The sequence below is a fragment of the Anabrus simplex genome, chromosome 3 (assembly GCF_040414725.1).
Source record: "Anabrus simplex isolate iqAnaSimp1 chromosome 3, ASM4041472v1, whole genome shotgun sequence".
In the NCBI taxonomy this organism is placed as follows: Eukaryota; Metazoa; Arthropoda; class Insecta; order Orthoptera; family Tettigoniidae; genus Anabrus; species Anabrus simplex.
In genome coordinates this window covers 485,231,772-485,255,318 of record NC_090267.1, presented here as the reverse complement: position 1 = coordinate 485,255,318, position 23,547 = coordinate 485,231,772, and the positions used below count along the sequence as shown (strand labels likewise).

General features: G+C 42.0%; 1 protein-coding gene across 1 annotated transcript in view; it reads right to left on the bottom strand.

Moving 5' to 3' along the window:
• The window catches only part of LOC136866547 (heart- and neural crest derivatives-expressed protein 2), a 90,563-nt gene extending 84,893 nt beyond the window's left edge, over positions 1 to 5,670 (bottom strand). The window contains exon 1 of the mRNA XM_067143615.2: positions 5,358 to 5,670. Within this exon, the coding sequence (XP_066999716.1) occupies positions 5,358 to 5,532 (175 nt within the window). The 5' untranslated portion in view covers positions 5,533 to 5,670. The remainder of the gene's footprint in view (positions 1 to 5,357) is intronic.
• Between the last annotated feature and the right edge of the window lie 17,877 nt (positions 5,671 to 23,547).

Here is a 23,547-nt window from a genome sequence, read left to right as displayed (position 1 = left end):
TCTGGAATATCTTGAATGGTATTGGAATAATTGAACAAGTACCGGGTTTGGTTGCGAGTGAGCAACTCTGTATGATGTTTGTTGAGGATATACATTCCATCGAAACAATGACGACCTAGGACACCATAGCTCAGTCGGAAGAGCAACCGACGCGAAATCGGGAGGTTGTGGGTTGGGATCCCACTGGTGTCCGATTGGCCATTTTTGTTCTGAACTCAACACGTAACATAACACGTCCTAATAGCTTGAAAGTCGATATCGAATATCCCTTGTGTTTGGATCCACATTGGGAGGTGATTTTTTATGTTAATACTAAGTACAGTAAAATTACGTTTGATAAAATTTTAGGGCTGAAAGAAACACAACTGGACTGTTGCGTAGAATGAGATTAGTAGGGCTACTGAAGAAAAGTCAAGAAAATAAGTAAGATCAGTTTGTCTCCTCTCCTTTTCAATGTTTAAATAGAATATGTGGTAAAGGAAATCAAAGAGGAATTTTGAAAATAAATCACAATTCAACGAGAGGAAATTAAAACTCTGAAATTTGCCGATAATGTTCTGAGCCTGCAAAAGATGTGGAGAAATTGCTCAATGTTGTTGACGGAGTGTAGTCGAATGGAATCAGGTGTAGGAAATAATAGATCAAGAAAAGTCTTTCAGGAAGTAAATACATATTATTACTGAATCGAACTGGTGAGAGAGAAACGTTTTCGCAAAATTTATCGAGAAGAAGAGATCGAATGATACGACACGTCTTTAGACACCCGGTAGGAACGTTAGGGGTAGACCAAGGTATATACCGGGGGGTTCACCAGCCCCTTATTTTCCAGAGATATGCAACCCAAATAACGCGTATAACGTAAAGATCCTTATAATTTAAATTTATGAACACCAAATAACTTGAAAGTTCTCGTTATGTTCGATAAGGCTCTCTGCTAACTGTATGTCATCACCGTAAATTGATCCATGGACCAAGTAAAGGAAAATTAACTATGCACAATTCCGCGCCAAATGCCAAGGATTCTGGAAACATGTGTTTTATTGCGCCATGAAATAAAACGCACAAAAATCGCTGCCGCATTTTTTAGGAACTTTTATATTTATACTAAATTGACCCCGAACTACTGCTATGTCTATGATAGAATCTTGGTAGTGATACTTGAAATCAATTAGAGCACATAGTACATACAATTTTCAAACATGTAGACTTCCTGATATGACCTTCCAACAGTTAAAAATGAATAACACATACAATACTTGGCGTGAATCACTGAAATCGGGCAACGTTTATCACATTCGAAAAAATACAGAGGTCTAGTAGCACAATTTTATGTTCTAGATGGACCTTCATGACTTTTCAATGTGGTCCTAAACTTTCGACAGGTAGCCTACTGTACATTTTATTTAGTTCAGTAGCCTACATGTTTCGGGAATCTATTCTAATCCCTTCATCAGCCTTCTTACAAAATACTATTAGCATATTAAAACCATTCATTCTATTGCTATTACCTGTTTCATAAAATAATTGAAATACGTGACCTTTAAAATATTATACATTCGCGGCCAATAGAGGTCAGACTAATTCCCATCATGTTGTGTTTCAGTAAGACATTAATAATTTAGTGAATTGATTTCTAATTGTAGAATGATGGGAAGCCTAGCTGACTAATAATGGGAAATGTAGACAATATGGATTCGCCTTAGACATTAGTACACCAGTAGAAGAATTTTTCAGTTTTAAAATAGTAACGAAGTAAGGTTCTGGTAGCGAACTTTTATCGTATATCGACAGTTGTGTCTATGACAATCACATGTAATATGATATTTTAACATTGTACCGGTGACCAGTATATAACCTGACAAAATATCACATTCATTCTATGTGGTGTAATTAAATTTACATTAGTTGTTCGTAGGTTTTATATTTTATTTGAGGGAGCCCGTATCACATTCGTTACGCTAACCATACGACACCTCGTAATCCGCAGGCCTTCGGGCTGAGCAATGGTCACCTGGTAGGCCATGGTCCTTCGGGGCTGTTGATCCATGGGGTTTGATTTCTTTGAAAATAACTAACTAACTAACTAACTAACTAACTAACTAACTAACTAAATGTAACCAACGGAATGGATTTAAAAATATCCATTATATTTTTTAAATTTTTACTGTTTATCCACTACAAATCTACATTTTCTTGTGCATTTATTATTAACTAGCAGTTATCCCACGGCTTCACACGCGTGGATTTCGTAATTTGATCAAGATAATCGTTCCTCGATTCTGTTCCAAGACATCTGAATATTCCTAAAGTATAACATTTCACCGAAAAATTCAGTTTCATTTACACCAGAAACACTTTTTAAACAGCGCTTGTGGTATTGCCTTTTGGGGCTAAGATGACCATACGACATAGAACTGTACCTGTGAGAAAAAAGTCTTCTAACAAGACGAAAGAAATGAAAGGTTATTTTTAAAGATGCCAAATACCTATTTCCACGTATGTAACAACTTCAGTTTTTGAGATCTAAAAATCCCCATAAAAATTATTCAACTCATTTTTCACTTCTTTTCACCCCCGTTAAGTGCGTGTTCCTTTATATTTAAAAGACTTTCCAAATACCAAGTTACATGTCTGTAACATGTTAAGTTTTTGACTTATACTGTGGATGTACCGGCACTCATTTTCAATTCTGTTCAGCCCCTTAAATGTTCTTTTCTGAAATAAATGCGCGTCTCTTTATTTTTAAATGAGATTCCAAATACCAGCCTCCGTGGCTTAGGGGGCAGCGCGGCGGCGTCTCACCGTTGGATACCGTGGTTAAAATCCCGGTCATTCCATGTGAGATTTGTGCTGGACAAAGCGGAGGCGGGACAAGATTTTCTCCGGGTAATCCGGTTTTCCCTGTCATATTTCATTCCAGCAACACTCTCCATAAACATTTCATCCCATCTATCAGTCATTTATCATTGCCCCAGAGGAGTGGGATAAGTTTCGGCAGCCGGCACATTTCCTATCCTCGCCGCTAGATGGGGCCTCATTCATTCCATTCCCTCACCCAGTCGAATGACTGGAAACAGGCTGTGGATTTTCAGTTTCATTCGAAATACCAATTCAGTACTGGGGTGCCGACTCCGGAGTTCTACGGTCTTCGAACAACTACCCCCCCCCCACCACCACCACCACACACACACACAAAGATCTTTATGGGGGTAAAAACAGGGAAAACAGATGAAAGTAAATAAAGAGAAAAGCAGAAATATTTATTTTTCGTCGTAGTTTTTGACCTAAAACAATACCAAGGCATTTTTGCCCCTTTATTACCAGCGAGGCGGTGGGGGAAGCCTGAGAATTCCCCCATGATATTTGTGTTTTATTTCTTTTCAATCACAAATGACATATGTGGATATTTTATTTTATTCGATCTGATTCATGGAAAACTTCATAAAGGGGAACTGATTCCAGAGATAGTTAAGTTGCTAAAGACTACCCATTTTTTCTTCAGAGAGGATTATTAGATAGTTGTACTTCCTCTTAAAACAAAAATCACCATCATCAGCATGTACTTCAGAAAGTTCTTTTTCCGCCCTGAGAAGATTTAAAAGTTACCTGCGCAGAGCCATGACGCAAGGAAAGCTGAACGACAACGCAATCATGCATTTCCATAATCAAGAACCAAAAAATAAATTGAATCTAGAAAATGTGGCGAACATTTGCATCACACGATCGACTGTTCGTAGGAACACTGTCTTTATGAGTGAGAATTGCAAATTCCACAAGGATGTTAAATCTCGTACCAAAGAAGACTTTCAGTTTCATTTTTATTATTGTACTAATAATAAGAACAAACTTTGAGGTAATTCCTTCTTACTTAATCCGTTTACTTTCAAGGGGTGGTTTTCCCTTGAGCTCAGCGAGAGATTCACCTCTACCGCCTCAAAGGCAGAGTCCTGGAGCGTGAAACTTTGGGTCGCGGGGATACAACTGGGAAGGACGACCAGTATGCTATGCTGAATAGGGGCCTTGTGACGGGGTGGGATTATTGGAAGGAATAGACAAGGAAGAGGGAAGTTAGGTCCATCCCGGTATTTACCTGGAGGAGTAGGGAAGCCATGGAAACCACTTCAAGAATGGCTGAGGTGGGAATCGTAATTCCTCTACTCAGTTGACTCCCGAGCCTTCGTTCCACTGTTCAAATTTCGTGGGAGAGCCGGGGGCGACAGCTAATCACACTAACCACTACACCTCAGAGACGGACGTGAGGTAGGTAATTCTTTTTTTCAACTCAATTTGGTATCATTTTACGATAAAACTAGACAAGACTATTAGGTTTTTAGATTAGCCGTGCAGTTAGCGGCGCGGAGCTGTGAGCTTGCATCCGGGAGGTAGTGAGTTCGAACCCCACTGTCGGCAGCCCTGAAGATGGTTTTCTGTGGTTTCCCATTTTCACACCAGGCAAATGCCTTAATTAAGGCCACGGCCGCTTCCTTCCCACTCGTAGCCTTTTCCTATCCTATCGTCGCTACAAGGCCTATCTGTGTCGGTGCGACGTAGGCCTATAAAAAAAAAGATTTTTAGAAGCACAATTTGTAGGCTATTTCGTTAGCTTGCATCTTTTTAATTCACATATATTTAAAATGTAAAGTTTCAAACTTTTTCATGATTAAAACGCATCTTTTTGATATGGATTTTATGTCGATTGCATGTAGCCTATATTTATGTGGATTTCTGTTTGTACTCATTGAAATGAAATAAAATGTCGTATGGCTTTCAGTGCCGGGATATCCCAGGACGGGTTCGGCTCGCCAGGTGCAGGTCTTTCTATTCGACTCCCGTAGGCGACCTGCGCGTCGTGATGAGGATGAAATGATGATGCAGACAACACATACACCCAGCCCCCGTGCCACTGGAATGCCACTGGAATTAACCAATTAAGGTTAAAATCCCCGAACCGGCCGGGAATCGAACCCGGGACTCTCTGAACGGAAGGCCAGTACGCTGACCGTTCAGCCAACGAGTCGGACTTTGTACTCAATCATTGTTGTTGAAAGAGTGCCTAATATAATATTAGTTAATGTTTTCCATCAAGCATTGCTCATTCCAAAACACCTAAAACTGTATTTTCATGAGGGTTAAATTTCGATACTTTCCCGTGCCCTCCCGCGTTTTTGGACTGTGATTTGGAGCACCCCCACTTATTTTCAAAACCGGGCAGTGCTGTTTTAGGGTGTAGACTATGTTCCAGTATTATTTTATTCAGCAATTCCCTTACAAACGCTGTGCAAAAGAATCGGTGGCAGATACCGGAACACTGTTCCGGCCGAAATTTGAAAGTCGAGAATGAGTGGGCAGTTTCTTACCTTGGTGGTGGTGCAGGTGGTGCAGGTAGTGGTGGTGAGGACTCTGGTGGTAGAAGGCCGCTGCAGCAGCTTGGTGGTGGTGGTAGAAGCTGTCCTGGTGGTGCAATGTAACCGCTGGGTGCTGGCCGTTGGGTGCTGAGGTGCCGTTGTAACTTCCTATCACACTCATTTCCATAATCAGCTGGGCATCACTAATCTCTAGCTAATAAATATATTGGTCCACAGCAGTGATCACTAGATAATTGGTTGTAAACAAAACTGGAAGTATTTCAAAAATCTGTCGTTCGGAGGAATAATCGTTCGCCTAACTCTCATGAAGCTGTCACATGAGAAAACTGACAGCCTGCGGCTACAGACATGATGAGGGTGAAGTTGGTCCCGCCTCACTCCGCCCACAGAAGGCACTGCGCATGACCGGGGCGGTGTTACACGGACACGCCTCTCCCGTTACGTTCCACCGCCTTCCTGTTACGATATTGCGGCTTGCCTCATATCGCTAATGGAACATCACCTCTCTTATCTCTTACTATCTCCCTCTGCAAATTAGTCTATTTAGAAGTGGCGTCAACCAGGCCACATTCAATACCGGCGAGTTCTTTCTGCGGAGTCCAAAGAAGCCTTGTCTTTCACCAACAAGAAATTGTCTTATTATTGTTGTTGTTCTTTAGGTTTGATACAGCCACCCTATCCTACGCTATCTTTTTTATTTCTACGAAACTACCATATCATACATCCAATCGGTTCGCGATATTCATGCGTTGGTTTACCTCTTCTAGTCTTACCCGCCACACTTCCCTCCAAAGCTAAAATTATTATTATTATTATTATTATTATTATTATTATTATTATTATTATTATTATTATTATTATTATTATTATTCTTATTATTCTTTCTTCGTTTCGACCTGCTGTGGACCACGTTATTTCAACCGTTTGCATCCTTGAGCTTTAATTCTTCCCCAGTATTCACGCATTCTCGTTCTGTGAGCCTCCTTTCTTTCATCAGTCCACTTCTTGCCTGTTTTCAACTTTGGCCTTTCTTGGAATCTCTTGTATCCCTGGAGCTTTTTCTGGAGAGGACCACGTTTCTGGATGTCTTCGAGTGTGATTCCTATTTCTTGAAGGTCTTTTTCAACTTCGATAAACCAGGGTCCCTTGGTTTTCTTGTTAAGAAAGTAGGAAAAGATCCTATTGGTCTGCCTCTGTGTGCTCATGCGTGCTATATGGCCATAAAAATTAATCCTCCTTTTCCGAATCGTGTCCGTTATCCTCTCCATATGCTGGTACAGATCGCTGTTGTGTCGTCTCCTGTACTCACGATCTTCTTTGATTGGTCCAAGAATCTTTCTCAGGATTTTTCTTTCTTTAGCTTCTAGCTTCTCCATCAGACCTTTTTTGTTCATTGCAGGGCATTCTGCTGCGTACAGTGCTTCCGGGCGTACAACCGAACAATAATGCTTAAGCTTGGCGTTGATGGACACTGATCTTTTGTTGTAGACATTCCTAGTCAGCTGATATGCCACCTCCATCTTGTTGATTCTGCATATGATTGCTTCTTTCTCAGAGTTGTTAGGTACTATCCACTCGCCTAAGTACTTAAACTTTTCCACCTGCTTGATTTTTCCCTGTTCCACAATGAGCTCTCTGGGAGCTGGCTTGATGTTGGTTATAAACTCTGTTTTTTTGGAAAGAGATTTGGAGGCCAGCTTTTGCTGCTTGGATTCTCAGTTGGTTAATTTGTTTTTCAGCAGTATCTAGGGAATCAGAAAAGATCGCTAGGTCATCTGCAAAAGCTAGGCAGTCTATGATGAGATCATCTCTCTTATATCCTATTCTAAGACCATTCTCAACCTCTTCCATGCACATCTCCTTGCGCCATTCCCGAATGATTTTCTCCAGAACGCAGTTGAAGAGAAGCGGTGATAGTCCGTCCCCTTGCCTAACACCAGTCTTGATTTCGAAGGCGTTCGAAATTTCTCCCCTGAATTTCACCCTGGACGTAGTGCTGGTTAAGGTCTGTTGAATGATAGTTCTCGTTTTGTTGTCTAAGCCCATTTCCTTCAGAATGCGGAGGAGTGTGTGTCGATCTATGGAATCGTAGGATTTTTGGAAGTCAACAAAAGTAACTACAAAATTCTTATTCCTGGATTTTAGGTACGACAGGACAGACTTATTATTATTATTATTATTATTATTATTATTATTATTATTATTATTATTATTATTATTATTATTATTATTATTATTATTATTTTACTACCCCTTTTCCCCACAGCTGTGGAGTCACGGGTGCGAACTGCGTCGCACATGTGGATTTGGCCCTGTTTTACGGCCGAATGCCCCTCCTGACGCCAAACCTATATGGAGAGATGTAGATAAGCACTATTGCGTATTTCTGTGGTGGTTGGTAGTGTAATATGTTGTCTGAATATGAAGAGGAGAGTGTTGGAACGGACACAAACATCCAGTCCCCGATCCAGGAGAATTAACCAGAAGCGATTAAAATCCCCGACCTGGCCAGGAATCGAACCCGGGACACTCTGAACCAAAGGCCAGTAAGCTGACTATTCAGCTAACTACTCGGGTATTATTATTATTATTATTATTATTATTATTATTATTATTATTATTATTATTATTATTATTATTATTATTATGTACAGGCATATATAAAGGCATTATGTATAGGCATTTGATAATGTTGTTTGGACCAAGCTATTTAAGACTCTGAAGGTGATTGGGATCAGATACCGAGAAATAAGAATTATCTACAATCTATACAAAAATCAATCTGCAGTCATAAGAATGAGCAATCCCGAAAGGGGTGAGGAAAGGCTGCAGTTTGTCCTCCCTCCTTTCAATGTTTATATAGAACAGGCAGTAAAGGAAATTGAAGAATTTGGAAAGGGAATCACAATCCCAGGAGAAGAATTCAAAATCCTGAGATTTGCCGATGATATCACTATTTTATCTGAGACTGCAGAAGATCTGGAGAAGCTGCTGAATGGCATGAAAGGAGTACAAGATGAAAATAAATAAGTCGAAAATAAAAGTAATGGAGTGCAGTCGTACGAGGACAGGTATTGCAGGTGATATTAAATTAGAAGATGAAGTCTTATTTATTTATTTTTTTTGCTAGGGGCTTTACGTCGCACCGACACAGATAGGTCTTATGGCGACGATGGGATAGGAAAGGCCTAGGAGTTGGAAGGAAACGGCCGTGGCCTTAATTAAGGTACAGCCCCAGCATTTTCCTGGTGTGAAAATGGGAAACCACGGAAAACCATTTTCAGGGCTGCCGATAGTGGGATTCGAACCTACTATCTCCCGGATGCAAGCTCACAGCCGCGCGCCTCTACACGCACGGCCAACTCGCCCGGTAGATGAAGTCTTAAAGGAATTGGATGAATATTGTTACTTGGGTAGTAAAATAACTAACTATGGCAGAAGTAAGGAGGACATAAAATGCAGACTAGCACAAGCAGGGAAGGCCATTCCTAGGAAAAGAAATCTGCTCACTTCAAACATTCTTCAAGACTTTTTCGTCTGGAGCGTGACAATGTATGGAAGTGAAACATGGAGGATAACTCACTCAGAAAAAAGAGAATAGAAGCTTTTGAAATGTGGTGTTACAGAAGAATGCTGAAGATGAGATGGATAGATCGAATCACAAATGAAGAGATACTGAATCGAATTGGCGAGAGGAGATCGTTGTGGCTAAATTTGACGAGAAGAAGAGATAGAATGATAGGACACATCTTAAGACACCCAGGACTTTTGCAGTTGGTTTTTGAGGGAAGTTTAGGGGGTAAGAACGGTAGGGGTAAAGCAAGGTATGAATATGACAAGTAGTATAATAGACGGGTTCTGCCGCCTCCTCCTCCTCCGGCTCTCGGGAGAGGCCTCCTCCTCCACCTCAGCCAGTGGCCTCCCAGTGGCCACCTCCACCTCCACCTCAGCCAGTGGCCTCCCAGTGGCCTCCTCCACCTCAGCCAGAGGCCTCTTCCAGTGCTGCCAACTTAACCTAACTAGCGCGAGATAAACAAAGCCACGTGCTTTTTGACAGACAACAACGCACCGCTAACCTCAGTACTGCCATCTTGACGGGCCTAAACCTCAGTAGTGCCAACTTAACCTCACAAGCGCGAGGTAAACAAAGCCACGTGCTTTTTGACAGCCACGTGCTTTTTGACAGATTTGTAAACAAAGCCACGTGCTTTTTGACAGCTGTCATCGACAACAACGCATCGCAAACCTCAGTACTACCATCTTGACGGGCCTAAACCCCAGTAGTGCCAACTTAACCTAACTAGCATGAGGTAAACAAAGCCACGTGTTTTTTTGACAGCCACGTGCTTTTTGACCGATTTGTAAACAAAGCCACGTGCTTTTTGACAGACAACAACGCATCGCTAACCTCAGTACTGCCATCTTGACGGGAATAAACCTCGGTGGTACCAACTTAACCTAACTAGCTCGAGATAAACAAAGCCACGTGCTTTTTGACAGCCACGTGCTTTTTGACAGCTGTCATCCGCCATCTTTAAACTACAGAGCGCTGTGCTGCCCTCTTTCGTCACCTGTCATCGGCAGTGCTGCCATCTTGGCGGGCCTAAACCTTAGTGCTACCAACTTAACCTCACTAGCTCGAGATAAACAAATCCACGTGCTTTTTGACAGCCACGTGCTTTTTTGACAGCTGTCATCCGCCATCTTTAATCCATAGAGCACAGTGCTGCCCTCTTTAGCTACTTACCTTTGAAATGTGGTGGCGGATAATTTGAAAAATGCTTTTTGACAGCAGCCATCTTGCATCGCAAACCTCAGTGCTGCCCTCTTTAGCTAGATACCTGTGGTAGCAGACAATTCCACGTGACAGCAGCCATCTTTAATCAAGAGAGCACCGTGCTGCCCTCTATGTGGTGGCGGCAAATTGAAAAATTCCACGTGCTCTTGTTTGGAAACAAACTCACGTGCTTTTTTGACAGCTACCATCCACCATCTTTAATCAACAGAGCACAGTGCTGTACTCTTTAGCTAGATACCTTTGAAATGTGGTGGCGGCAATTTGAAAAATTCTATGTGCTCTTGTCGGGAAACAAAGCTACGTGCTTTTTTGACAGCTGTCATCCGCTATCTTTAATCAATAGAGCACCGTGCTGCTATCATGCGGGCAATTTCGTCACCTATCACCCGCCATCTTTAATCTACAGAACACCGTGCTGCCCTCTTTATGGCTACTACCTTAAGCATGTAGTAGCGGGCAATTTGAAAAGTTCTGTTAGCTATCATCCGCCATCTTTAATCAAGAGAGCACCGTGCTGCCATCTTTAGCTAGATACCTTTGAAATGTGGTGGCGGCAAATTGGAAAATTCCACATGCTCTTGTTTGGAAACAAACTCACGTGCTTTTTGACAGCTACCATCCGCCATCTTTAATCAACAGAGCATAGTGCTGCCCTCTTTAGTTTGAAATGTGGTGGCGGCAAATTCCACATGGTCTTGTTTAGTAAACATAGCCACGTGCGGCTATCATCCGCCATCTTTAATCCAGAGAGCACCGTGCTGCCCTCTTTATCGCAGTAGATGTAAATTCGTCACCTGTCATACGCAGTGCTGCTATCTTTAGCTAGATACCTTTGAAATGTGGTGGTGGATAATTTAAAAAGAAAAATTCTACAGCAGTCCTCTCTCGACGCTAATTGCATAAGATGGCGGCTATACATGACTCCTTAAGGGTGCTTACGCAAGACGGCTGCTATACAAAGGTTCTTATGAGACGCCCTTGGGATGCTTGCGCAAGATGGTGGTTATACAAGGCTCCTTATGAGACACCCTAGTGATGCTTGCGCAAGATGGTGGTTGCTCTTATGAGGCGGCTTAAGGGTCCTTGCACAAGATGGCTAGAGACGCCCTAAGGATGCTTGCGCAAGATGGCGGACACAAGATGGCGGCTATACACGTCTCCTTATGAGACGCCTTAAGGGCGTGGCGGTTGCTCTTATGAGGCGGCTTAAGGGTCCTTGCACAAGATGGCTAGAGACGCCCTAAGGATGCTTGCGCAAGATGGCGGACACAAGATGGCGGCTATACACATCTCCTTATGAGACGCCTTAAGGGTGCTTCCTACTTAGGCCCTTTGGCATTTGCTCTGTTTTAGCTTGTATTGAAGCGAGTCTTCGTAACATGATCAGGTTTAGCTATGGTAGAGAGTATAACGTGCCGTGCAGGTTCGATTCATTAAATTTGGAGGCTTAAATGCAAAATGTTAAATATCTCGAAAACGATGCATCGTAGAGCAAAACGGACAAAATTTTTCCGCCTAATACGTAGGTTCGTAGTATCAGGAACAATAAAAAACATCGTCTAATGATGAGATCAACGGTTCGATTCCTACTTAAGCCCTTTGCCATTCGCAGCTATCTATTTCTACAAGATGGTGGCTACTCTTATGAGAAACAAGATGCCTTGAGACGTCCTAGGGATGCTTACGCAAGATGGCAGACACAAAATGGTGACTATACATAGCTCCTTATGAGACAGCCTAGGGGTGCTCGCACAAGATGGCGGCTACTCTTATGAAGAAAGCTAGCTTAGAGGCTACTGCGCAAGATAACAGCTGCTGTTATGCATGTGGTGGAGGGCAATTTGAAATTCTATGTGCTTAAACAACAGAGCACCCTGCTGCCCTCTTTAGCTGAAATGTGGTGGTGGATAATTTGAAAAATTCTTTTGACAGCTATCATCTTTAAACAATGGCGACTATACATAGGCTGTTAAGGCCTTATCATTCTCCTCCTCCTCCTCCTCCTCCCCCCCCTCCTCCTCCTCCTTCTCTACCTCCTCCTCCGCCTCTTATGTCAAGGCATAGCTTTATATCGAACAAGTTTAAACCTGCATCGCGAAGGCAAGCGTGTGCAGCGATAACATTATTGCGCATGTTTAGAATTTCGAAACATAAGAAGAGTAGAATCAAACGCTGTACTCGATACGACATGTGATCAGAACATTGATTGATGCGTTCAGAAAACAAAATAAGTGATCAAGACTAGAATCGAACGATGTACTCAATACATCATGTGTTTAGAATATGTCAGGGGATACGCTTGTTCTAAGAAGATCAGATTGAAACATAACAAGACTAGAATAGAACACTGTAATCGATGTTGTTAACTTCAACATGTGATCAGAACATTGATTGATGTGTTCAGAACACAAAATAAGTGATCATGACTAGAATCGAACACTGTACTCGGTACAACATGTGATCAGAACATTGATCGATGTGTTCAGAACACGAAATAAGTGATCAAGACTAGAATCGAACACTGTACTCAATACAACATGTGTTTAGAACATGTTAGGGGGTACCCTTGTTCTAAGAAGATCAGAATGAAACATAACAAGACTAGAATCGAACACTGTAATCGATGTTGTTAACCTCAACATATGATCAGAACATTTGTTTGATGTGTTCAGAGCAAAAGTACAATTTTGATGATTTGCGCAGCTAACTCGCTCGGTAAACGATGTGGCCAAAGTATAACTTCAAATTATTTACCTTCCATCATTCGTCTTGTGTGTAAAAATCAGTCGAACAAGCTATCGCATAAACATAGCTGAAAAAAATCGTGATAGGGTATGGAACCCAGGGGTTACATCTTGTCAGAAGAGCAAAAAGGATGAAAGGACTCTTCCTCCTCCTTACCGCACATTCCTTGGCTAAAGGGCTAATGAGCTAAAGGGCTAATGGGCTAAAGGGCTAATGGGCTAAAGGGCTAAAGGGCTAAAGGTGCAACAATCTCGTCGATCGCTATCAGCAAGAACGCTTGTACTTTGTAGAAAATTAATCTTTATTTGTAAATGGTTTCATGTTCAGAACAAGGAATGGAACCTAGGGGTTACGTCTTAACGTAATAAAATCCCCGAGGTGCGATGAGTTACGTTTTTCGAACTAGTGTTTGGAACACTGAACTTTTCAAGATGATAGCAGAGAGTTTAGCAATGTTCTGTTGTTGGATTTTAAATTCCGCGCTACAGCATGCATAAGGTGGCAGCCTTGAGGTTTACCGCCGTAAAGATGGCAAGAGTGAGGTTAACAATGTTCTGTTGTTGGATTTTAAATTCCGCGCTATAACATGCATAAGGTGGCAGCCTTGAGGTTTACCGCCGTAAAGATGGCAGCAGTGAGGTTAGCGACGCTCTATTGTCCTTCAAAGTGAGGTTAGGGTTCGTCAAGAAGACAGCTGTCAGAAAAGCACGTGGCTATGTTTACCAAACAAGAGCACGTGGCTGTGACGTCACGGTCACGTAATCAATCCTTAGCTCGACGTCGTTAAGAGCAGTATTAGGGTTAGCTATGCTTAAAAGTCTTGGGAACAGAGCGGCAGTATGAATTGCTATGTTTCAAAGCGTGTACACATGACCTATCGATTTTACATGCATCGACCATCGAACTAAACTTCACCCGCTAGATCGTGCTGCTATCTTAGCATAACCTATACCCATTAAATTAAAGTACAATGAATAGCCATGTTTCAAAGCGTGTACACATCACCTATCGATTTTGCACACATCGACTCTTGTACTAAACTTTTTCCGCTAGATTGTGCTGCTATCTTAGCATAACCTATACGCGTGACCTTAAGGTACAAAGAATAGCCATGTTTCAAAGCGTGTACACATTACCTATCGACTTTGCATGCAACAAATATCGTACTAAACTTCTTCCGCTAGGTTGTGCTGCTATCTTAGCGTAACTTATACACATGAACTTAAAGTACAAAGAATAGCCATGTTTCAAAGCGGGTACACATTACACATTATTATTGCATGCATCAAATATCGTACTAAATTTCTTCCGCTAGATTGTGCTGCTATCTTAGCATAACCTATACCCATGAACTTAAAGTACAATGAATAGTCATGTTTCAAAGCGTGTACGCATCAACTATCGATTTTGCATGTATCGAATCTCGTACTGAACTTCTTCGGGTAGATTGTGCAGGTATCTTAGCATGAACTTAAAGTACAAAGAATAGCCATGTTTCAAAGCATGTACACATTACCTAATGATTTTGCAAGCATCGACTCCCGTACTAAACTTCTTCCACGAGATTGTGCTAAAATCGTGTAAGTGTGCTGCTATCTTAGCATAACCTATCGATTTTACATGCATCGACTATCGCGAGCATAACTAAGACGCATGAACTTAAAGTACAAAGAATAGCCTTGTTTCAAAGCGTGTACACATTACCTATCGATAATGTATGTATCGAATATCATACTAAACTTCTTCCGCTAGATTGTGCTGCTATCTTAGCATAACCTATACGCATGACTTTAAAGTAAAAAGAATAGCCATGTTTCAAAGTGTGTACCCATTACCTATCGACTTTACATGTATCGACTCTCGTACAAAACTTCTTCCGCTAGATCGTGCTGCTATCTTAGCATAACTCATACACATGAACTTAAAGTACAAAGAATAGCTATGTTTCAAAGTGTGTACACATCACCTATCGATTTTGCATGCATCGAATCTCGTACTAAACTTCTTCCGCTAGATTGTGCTGGTATCTTAGCATAACTTATACCCATGAACTTAAAGTACGAAGAATAGCCATGCTTCAAAGCGTGTACACGTCACCTATCGATTTTGCATATCTCGTACTAAACTTCTTGCGCTAGATTGTGCTGCTATCTTAGCATAACCTGTACGCATGAACTTAAAGTACAAAGAATAGCCTTGTTTCAAAGCGTTTACACATTACCTAATGATTTTGCACGAAACGACTATCATGCTAAACTTTTTCCACTAGATTGTGCTAAAATCATGTAAGTGTGCTGCTATCTTAGCATAACCTATCGATTTTACATGCATCGACTATCGTACTAGACTTCTTCCGCTAGAGCATATAGCAATCGCTTTTGTGTATCCCAAACCCATGTGCACGAACTTAAAGCATAAAGATGAGCTATGTTCTAAAGCGTGTACACATCACCTATCGATAATGTATGCATCGACTGTCGTACTAAACTTCTCCTGCCAGAGCGTACGACTATCGCTTGTGTGTGCACGAACTTAAAGCATAAAGAATAGCAATGTATAAAAATCTTGTAAACAAAGCAGCAGCATTACGTATAGTCAAGTTTAAATGCGTACACACATCATGTATCCATGATGCACATAGTACTAAACTTATTCCATTAGAATGTACAAAGTTCGCATGTGTTTGTGCTGCTATCTTAGCATAGCCTATGTGAATGAACTTAAAGCATAAAGAATAGTTATGTGTAAAAAATCTTGTGAACATAGCAGAATGTTTACTACGTAGTTGTAGACATTAAACTTTGCATGCTGAGGCGGTATACTACGTGACCGTGACGTCACAGCCACGTGCTCTTGTTTGGTAAACATAGCCACGTGCTTTTTTGACAGCTGTCTTCTTGACGAACCCTAACCTCACTTTGAAGGACAATAGAGCGTCGCTAACCTCACTGCTGCCATCTTTACGGCGGTAAACCTCAAGGCTGCCACCTTATGCATGTTATAGCGCGGAATTTAAAATCCAACAACAGAACATTGTTAACCTCACTCTTGCCATCTTTACGGCGGTAAACCTCGAGGCTGCCACCTTATGCATGCTGTAGCGCGGAATTTAAAATCCAACAACAGAACATTGCTAAACTCTCTGCTATCATCTTGAAAAGTTCAGTGTTCCAAACACTAGTTCGAAAAACGTAACTCATCGCACCTCGGGGATTTTATTACGTTAAGACGTAACCCCTAGGTTCCATTCCTTGTTCTGAACATGAAACCATTTACAAATAAAGATTAATTTTCTACAAAGTACAAGCGTTCTTGCTGATAGCGATCGACGAGGTTGTTGCACCTTTAGCCCTTTAGCCCTTTAGCCCATTAGCCCTTTAGCCCATTAGCCCTTTAGCCAAGGAATGTGCGGTAAGGAGGAGGAAGAGTCCTTTCATCCTTTTTGCTCTTCTGACAAGATGTAACCCCTGGGTTCCATACCCTATCACGATTTTTTTTCAGCTATGTTTATGCGATAGCTTGTTCGACTGATTTTTACACACAAGACGAATGATGGAAGGTAAATAATTTGAAGTTATACTTTGGCCACATCGTTTACCGAGCGAGTTAGCTGCGCAAATCATCAAAATTGTACTTTTGCTCTGAACACATCAAACAAATGTTCTGATCATATGTTGAGGTTAACAACATCGATTACAGTGTTCGATTCTAGTCTTGTTATGTTTCATTCTGATCTTCTTAGAACAAGGGTACCCCCTAACATGTTCTAAACACATGTTGTATTGAGTACAGTGTTCGATTCTAGTCTTGATCACTTATTTCGTGTTCTGAACACATCGATCAATGTTCTGATCACATGTTGTACCGAGTACAGTGTTCGATTCTAGTCATGATCACTTATTTTGTGTTCTGAACACATCAATCAATGTTCTGATCACATGTTGAAGTTAACAACATCGATTACAGTGTTCTATTCTAGTCTTGTTATGTTTCAATCTGATCTTCTTAGAACAAGCGTATCCCCTGACATATTCTAAACACATGATGTATTGAGTACATCGTTCGATTCTAGTCTTGATCACTTATTTTGTTTTCTGAACGCATCAATCAATGTTCTGATCACATGTCGTATCGAGTACAGCGTTTGATTCTACTCTTCTTATGTTTCGAAATTCTAAACATGCGCAATAATGTTATCGCTGCACACGCTTGCCTTCGCGATGCAGGTTTAAACTTGTTCGATATAAAGCTATGCCTTGACATAAGAGGCGGAGGAGGAGGTAGAGAAGGAGGAGGAGGAGGGGGGGGAGGAGGAGGAGGAGGAGGAGAATGATAAGGCCTTAACAGCCTATGTATAGTCGCCATTGTTTAAAGATGATAGCTGTCAAAAGAATTTTTCAAATTATCCACCACCACATTTCAGCTAAAGAGGGCAGCAGGGTGCTCTGTTGTTTAAGCACATAGAATTTCAAATTGCCCTCCACCACATGCATAACAGCAGCTGTTATCTTGCGCAGTAGCCTCTAAGCTAGCTTTCTTCATAAGAGTAGCCGCCATCTTGTGCGAGCACCCCTAGGCTGTCTCATAAGGAGCTATGTATAGTCACCATTTTGTGTCTGCCATCTTGCGTAAGCATCCCTAGGACGTCTCAAGGCATCTTGTTTCTCATAAGAGTAGCCACCATCTTGTAGAAATAGATAGCTGCGAATGGCAAAGGGCTTAAGTAGGAATCGAACCGTTGATCTCATCATTAGACGATGTTTTTTATTGTTCCTGATACTACGAACCTACGTATTAGGCGGAAAAATTTTGTCCGTTTTGCTCTACGATGCATCGTTTTCGAGATATTTAACATTTTGCATTTAAGCCTCCAAATTTAATGAATCGAACCTGCACGGCACGTTATACTCTCTACCATAGCTAAACCTGATCATGTTACGAAGACTCGCTTCAATACAAGCTAAAACAGAGCAAATGCCAAAGGGCCTAAGTAGGAAGCACCCTTAAGGCGTCTCATAAGGAGATGTGTATAGCCGCCATCTTGTGTCCGCCATCTTGCGCAAGCATCCTTAGGGCGTCTCTAGCCATCTTGTGCAAGGACCCTTAAGCCGCCTCATAAGAGCAACCGCCACGCCCTTAAGGCGTCTCATAAGGAGACGTGTATAGCCGCCATCTTGTGTCCGCCATCTTGCGCAAGCATCCTTAGGGCGTCTCTAGCCATCTTGTGCAAGGACCCTTAAGCCGCCTCATAAGAGCAACCACCATCTTGCGCAAGCATCACTAGGGTGTCTCATAAGGAGCCTTGTATAACCACCATCTTGCGCAAGCATCCCAAGGGCGTCTCATAAGAACCTTTGTATAGCAGCCGTCTTGCGTAAGCACCCTTAAGGAGTCATGTATAGCCGCCATCTTATGCAATTAGCGTCGAGAGAGGACTGCTGTAGAATTTTTCTTTTTAAATTATCCACCACCACATTTCAAAGGTATCTAGCTAAAGATAGCAGCACTGCGTATGACAGGTGACGAATTTACATCTACTGCGATAAAGAGGGCAGCACGGTGCTCTCTGGATTAAAGATGGCGGATGATAGCCGCACGTGGCTATGTTTACTAAACAAGACCATGTGGAATTTGCCGCCACCACATTTCAAACTAAAGAGGGCAGCACTATGCTCTGTTGATTAAAGATGGCGGATGGTAGCTGTCAAAAAGCACGTGAGTTTGTTTCCAAACAAGAGCATGTGGAATTTTCCAATTTGCCGCCACCACATTTCAAAGGTATCTAGCTAAAGATGGCAGCACGGTGCTCTCTTGATTAAAGATGGCGGATGATAGCTAACAGAACTTTTCAAATTGCCCGCTACTACATGCTTAAGGTAGTAGCCATAAAGAGGGCAGCACGGTGTTCTGTAGATTAAAGATGGCGGGTGATAGGTGACGAAATTGCCCGCATGATAGCAGCACGGTGCTCTATTGATTAAAGATAGCGGATGACAGCTGTCAAAAAAGCACGTAGCTTTGTTTCCCAACAAGAGCACATAGAATTTTTCAAATTGCCGCCACCACATTTCAAAGGTATCTAGCTAAAGAGTACAGCACTGTGCTCTGTTGATTAAAGATGGTGGATGGTAGCTGTCAAAAAAGCACGTGAGTTTGTTTCCAAACAAGAGCACGTGGAATTTTTCAATTTGCCGCCACCACATAGAGGGCAGCACGGTGCTCTCTTGATTAAAGATGGCTGCTGTCACGTGGAATTGTCTGCTACCACAGGTATCTAGCTAAAGAGTGCAGCACTGAGGTTTGCGATGCAAGATGGCTGCTGTCAAAAAGCATTTTTCAAATTATCCGCCACCACATTTCAAAGGTAAGTAGCTAAAGAGGGCAGCACTGTGCTCTATGGATTAAAGATGGCGGATGACAGCTGTCAAAAAAGCACGTGGCTGTCAAAAAGCACGTGGATTTGTTTATCTCGAGCTAGTGAGGTTAAGTTGGTAGCACTAAGGTTTAGGCCCGCCAAGATGGCAGCACTGCCGATGACAGGTGACGAAAGAGGGCAGCACAGCGCTCTGTAGTTTAAAGATGGCGGATGACAGCTGTCAAAAAGCACGTGGCTTTGTTTATCTCGAGCTAGTTAGGTTAAGTTGGTACCACCGAGGTTTATTCCCGTCAAGATGGCAGTACTGAGGTTAGCGATGCGTTGTTGTCTGTCAAAAAGCACGTGGCTTTGTTTACAAATCGGTCAAAAAGCACGTGGCTGTCAAAAAACACGTAGCTTTGTTTACCTCATGCTAGTTAGGTTAAGTTGGCACTACTGGGGTTTAGGCCCGTCAAGATGGTAGTACTGAGGTTTGCGATGCGTTGTTGTCGATGACAGCTGTCAAAAAGCACGTGGCTTTGTTTACAAATCTGTCAAAAAGCACGTGGCTGTCAAAAAGCACGTGGCTTTGTTTACCTCGCGCTTGTGAGGTTAAGTTGGCACTACTGAGGTTTAGGCCCGTCAAGATGGCAGTACTGAGGTTAGCGGTGCGTTGTTGTCTGTCAAAAAGCACGTGGCTTTGTTTATCTCGCGCTAGTTAGGTTAAGTTGGCAGCACTGGAAGAGGCCTCTGGCTGAGGTGGAGGAGGCCACTGGGAGGCCACTGGCTGAGGTGGAGGTGGAGGTGGCCACTGGGAGGCCACTGGCTGAGGTGGAGGAGGAGGCCTCTCCCGAGAGCCGGAGGAGGAGGAGGCGGCAGAACCCGTCTATTATACTACTATGACAAGCAGATTAGAGCAGATGTCGGATGCAGCAGTTATGCAGAAATGAAAAGTTTAGCACAGGATAGGGCGGCCGGAAGAGTTGCATCAAACTAGTCTATGGACTGATGACTCAAACAACAATGCAGGTATAATTGTGAATAAGCCCATTAAGACTACGCAAAGTACTGAGAGGCGCGCGTTTGTCTTCCTTTGAGCTCATATTTCTTTCATCTTTTACTGTGGCTTTCTGTCTTCCGACCAGGTGTCCGACTCGTTGGCTGAACGGTCAGCGTACTGGCCTTCGGTTCAGAGGGTCCCTGCTTCGATTCCCGGCCGGGTCGGGGATTTTAACCTTAATTGGTTAATTCCAATGGCACGGGGGCTGAGTGTATGTGTTATCTTCATCATCATTTCATCCTCATCATGACGCGCAGGTCACCTACGGGTGTCAAATAGGAAGACCTGCACCTGGCGAGTGGAACCCGTCCTGGGATATCCCGGCACTAAAAGCCATACGACATTTCATTTTTTCAGACCAGGTTGTTCCGGTCTTCTACTTTGGTCTTTCCCCTTGGTCAGCTTGCCATTTGTGAATTCTGGATCGGAAGGTTACCCCGTTTTGCACATCTGCTGGTGTAATTCCCGCCTGTTTCAGATCCGTTTTGATTTCGCCAAACCATTTCACTGCGTCTGTTTTCGGTTTAGTCCTGTTTTCATAGGATTCGACTATTTATTTGCTAAGTCTGTCTGGAATTCAAGAGGACAAGTAGAAGCAAATATTCGTTTGTAGGAAGGAGAGTTAGGGATTGGAATAACTTACCAAGGGAGATGTTCAATACATTTCCAATTTCTTTGAAATAATTTAAGAAAAGGCTAAGAAAACAACAGATACAAAATCGACCACCTGGGCGACTGCCCTAAACGCAGATCAGTAGTGATTGATTGACTTGATGCATTCTTTTAATGTGTCCAGAGAATCTTAACCTGCGTTTTCTTATGTCACTGTGAATATTTGTGCTTGTTTCATTTCCTGTCTGCCTCTGAGTCGGTGAGTTTTGGGCTTAGAACTTAGAATTTTTCTTATATTTTGCGTTTGTATTTCTCAGCATTTTCAATGTCTGCTCTCCTGTTCAAAATGAGTTTTTCTGATCCATTTATAGACTAATAATAATAATAATAATAATAATAATAATAATAATAATAATAATAATAATAATAATAATAATAATAATAATAATAATAATAATAGCTGGGCTGAGTGGCTCAGACGGTTGAGACGCTGGCCTTCTGACCACAACTTGGCAGGTTCGATCCTGGCTCAGTCCGGTGGTATTTGACGGTGCTCAAATATGTCAGGCTCGTGTCGGTAGTTTTACTTGCACTTAATGGAACTCCTGCGGGACTAAATTCGGGCACCTCGGCGTCTCCGAAAATCGTAAAAGTAGTTAGTGGAACGTAAAGCCCAAAACATTATTATTATTATTATTATTATTATTATTATTATTATTATTATTATTATTAGGTGTTTTGGTGACGATTGGATAGGACAGGGCTAGCGACCGTGGCTGTAATTGAGGTACAGTCCCAGTATTTGCTTGGTCTGAAAATGGGAAGCCACTTAAAACTAGCTTCATGGCTGCCGGCAATTGGGTTCGAATCTATCTCCTCCTACATGCAAGTACTCAGCTACGTGACCCAAACCGCATGGTCAGCTTGCTCGGTGTTTCCCATTTTCACACCAGGAGAATGCTGGAGCTATACCTTAATTAAGGTCACGGCCGCTTCCTTCCCACTCCAAGGCCTTTCCTATCCTATCATCGCAATACGACCTAACCGTGTCACTGCGACGTAAAGCAAATTAAAAGAATGTCACAGATCAGTGCACATGATTTTTAGCTACTTACACTGGTTCGCCCTACGGCTTATGGATACCCAACATTGTCCAACTAAATTTTCGAATTTGGAAGTTATGGAGAATATTTTAAGGTGGTGGTGGTTCTGATTACCTGGGCACGGATGTTTATGGCATGTTATTATATTTCCTTTATATTATTTCCATGTAAAATTCAAGTTATGCTTGATTTTATCTACGGTGACTAACATTATACAATTTTCACGGGTCATGAATTTGAAAATCAAAACCTACAACCTGTTTTCCAGTCATTGACCGGGTCAGGGATGTAATGAATGAAGGCTATTAGTACGATGGGGTCGCCACTCCCAAAGTGATTTATTAATGACTGATAGATGCTATGAAATGAGAATGGTGAGTGTTGCTGGAATGAAAGTTGACAGGGAAAACCGGAGTACCCTGAAAAAACCTGTCCCGCCTCCGCTTTGTCCAGTACAAATCTCACATGGAGTGACCGGGATTTGAACCACGGTATCCAGCGCTGAGAGGCCGACGCGCTACCGTCTGAGCCACGGAGGCTCTCGCGGGTCATATTTTGGCTTTAAAACTTTTTTTGTCATTTTCCGGTAATTTTTCATATTGTGGTAGAATTTCACCGTGAATATTCGTATTTTTTGTATCTTTTATTCCATTTTCGCTTGCAGTGGTCGCAAACACGGATTTTTCACGTCTTCTGATTGTTGTCTGTAATTTCTTACAATTATCTTTGTTAGAAATAATCTGTATGTGAATTAGGAGGTTAAGCTGTCTAGAAAGACACTTTGCCGGGCTGATTGGCTCAGACGGTTAAGGCGCTGGCCTTCTAACCCCAACTTGGCAGGTTCGATCCTGGCTCAGTCCGGTGGTATTTGAAGGTGCTCAAATACGACAGCCTCGTGTCGGTAGATTTACTGGCACGTAAAAGAACTCCAGCGGGCTAAATTCCGGCACCTCGGCGTCTCCGAAGACCGTAAAAGTAGTTAGTGGCACGTAAAGCAAATATCATTATTATTATTATTATTATTAGAAAGACACGGATGCGTAGAAACCAACAGAAAGGTCAGCCTCAATTGAACTCAATGATTTCACGTAAATTTCCTTCAGACATGACCCAGTAACATCCAGCGATGTTGAGCGGTCTTTTTCCCGTTGCGTGAAAATAGAAGATCGTTCCTATTTGAAAAGTTTATAATATATGTAATTTGCTATTGTAATTCTCTCTGATCGCCCATCAAAATGTGACATTTATTTCATTCTGTGCAGAGTCGAGTAATTAAATAAATTCAAATATGATAATTAATATACACTGGAACCTTGGATTGCGAGCATAATTCGTTCCGGCAACATGCTCGTAATCCAAATCGCTCGTATATCAAAGCAAATTTTCTCATAAGAATCTATTGTAACTCGGATGATTCGTCCACAACACAAGCCCACAAAAACATTTATTCGCATAATATTTCTAAAACAAAATATAACGTAAAACAATTAAACTGCACTTTACCTTAC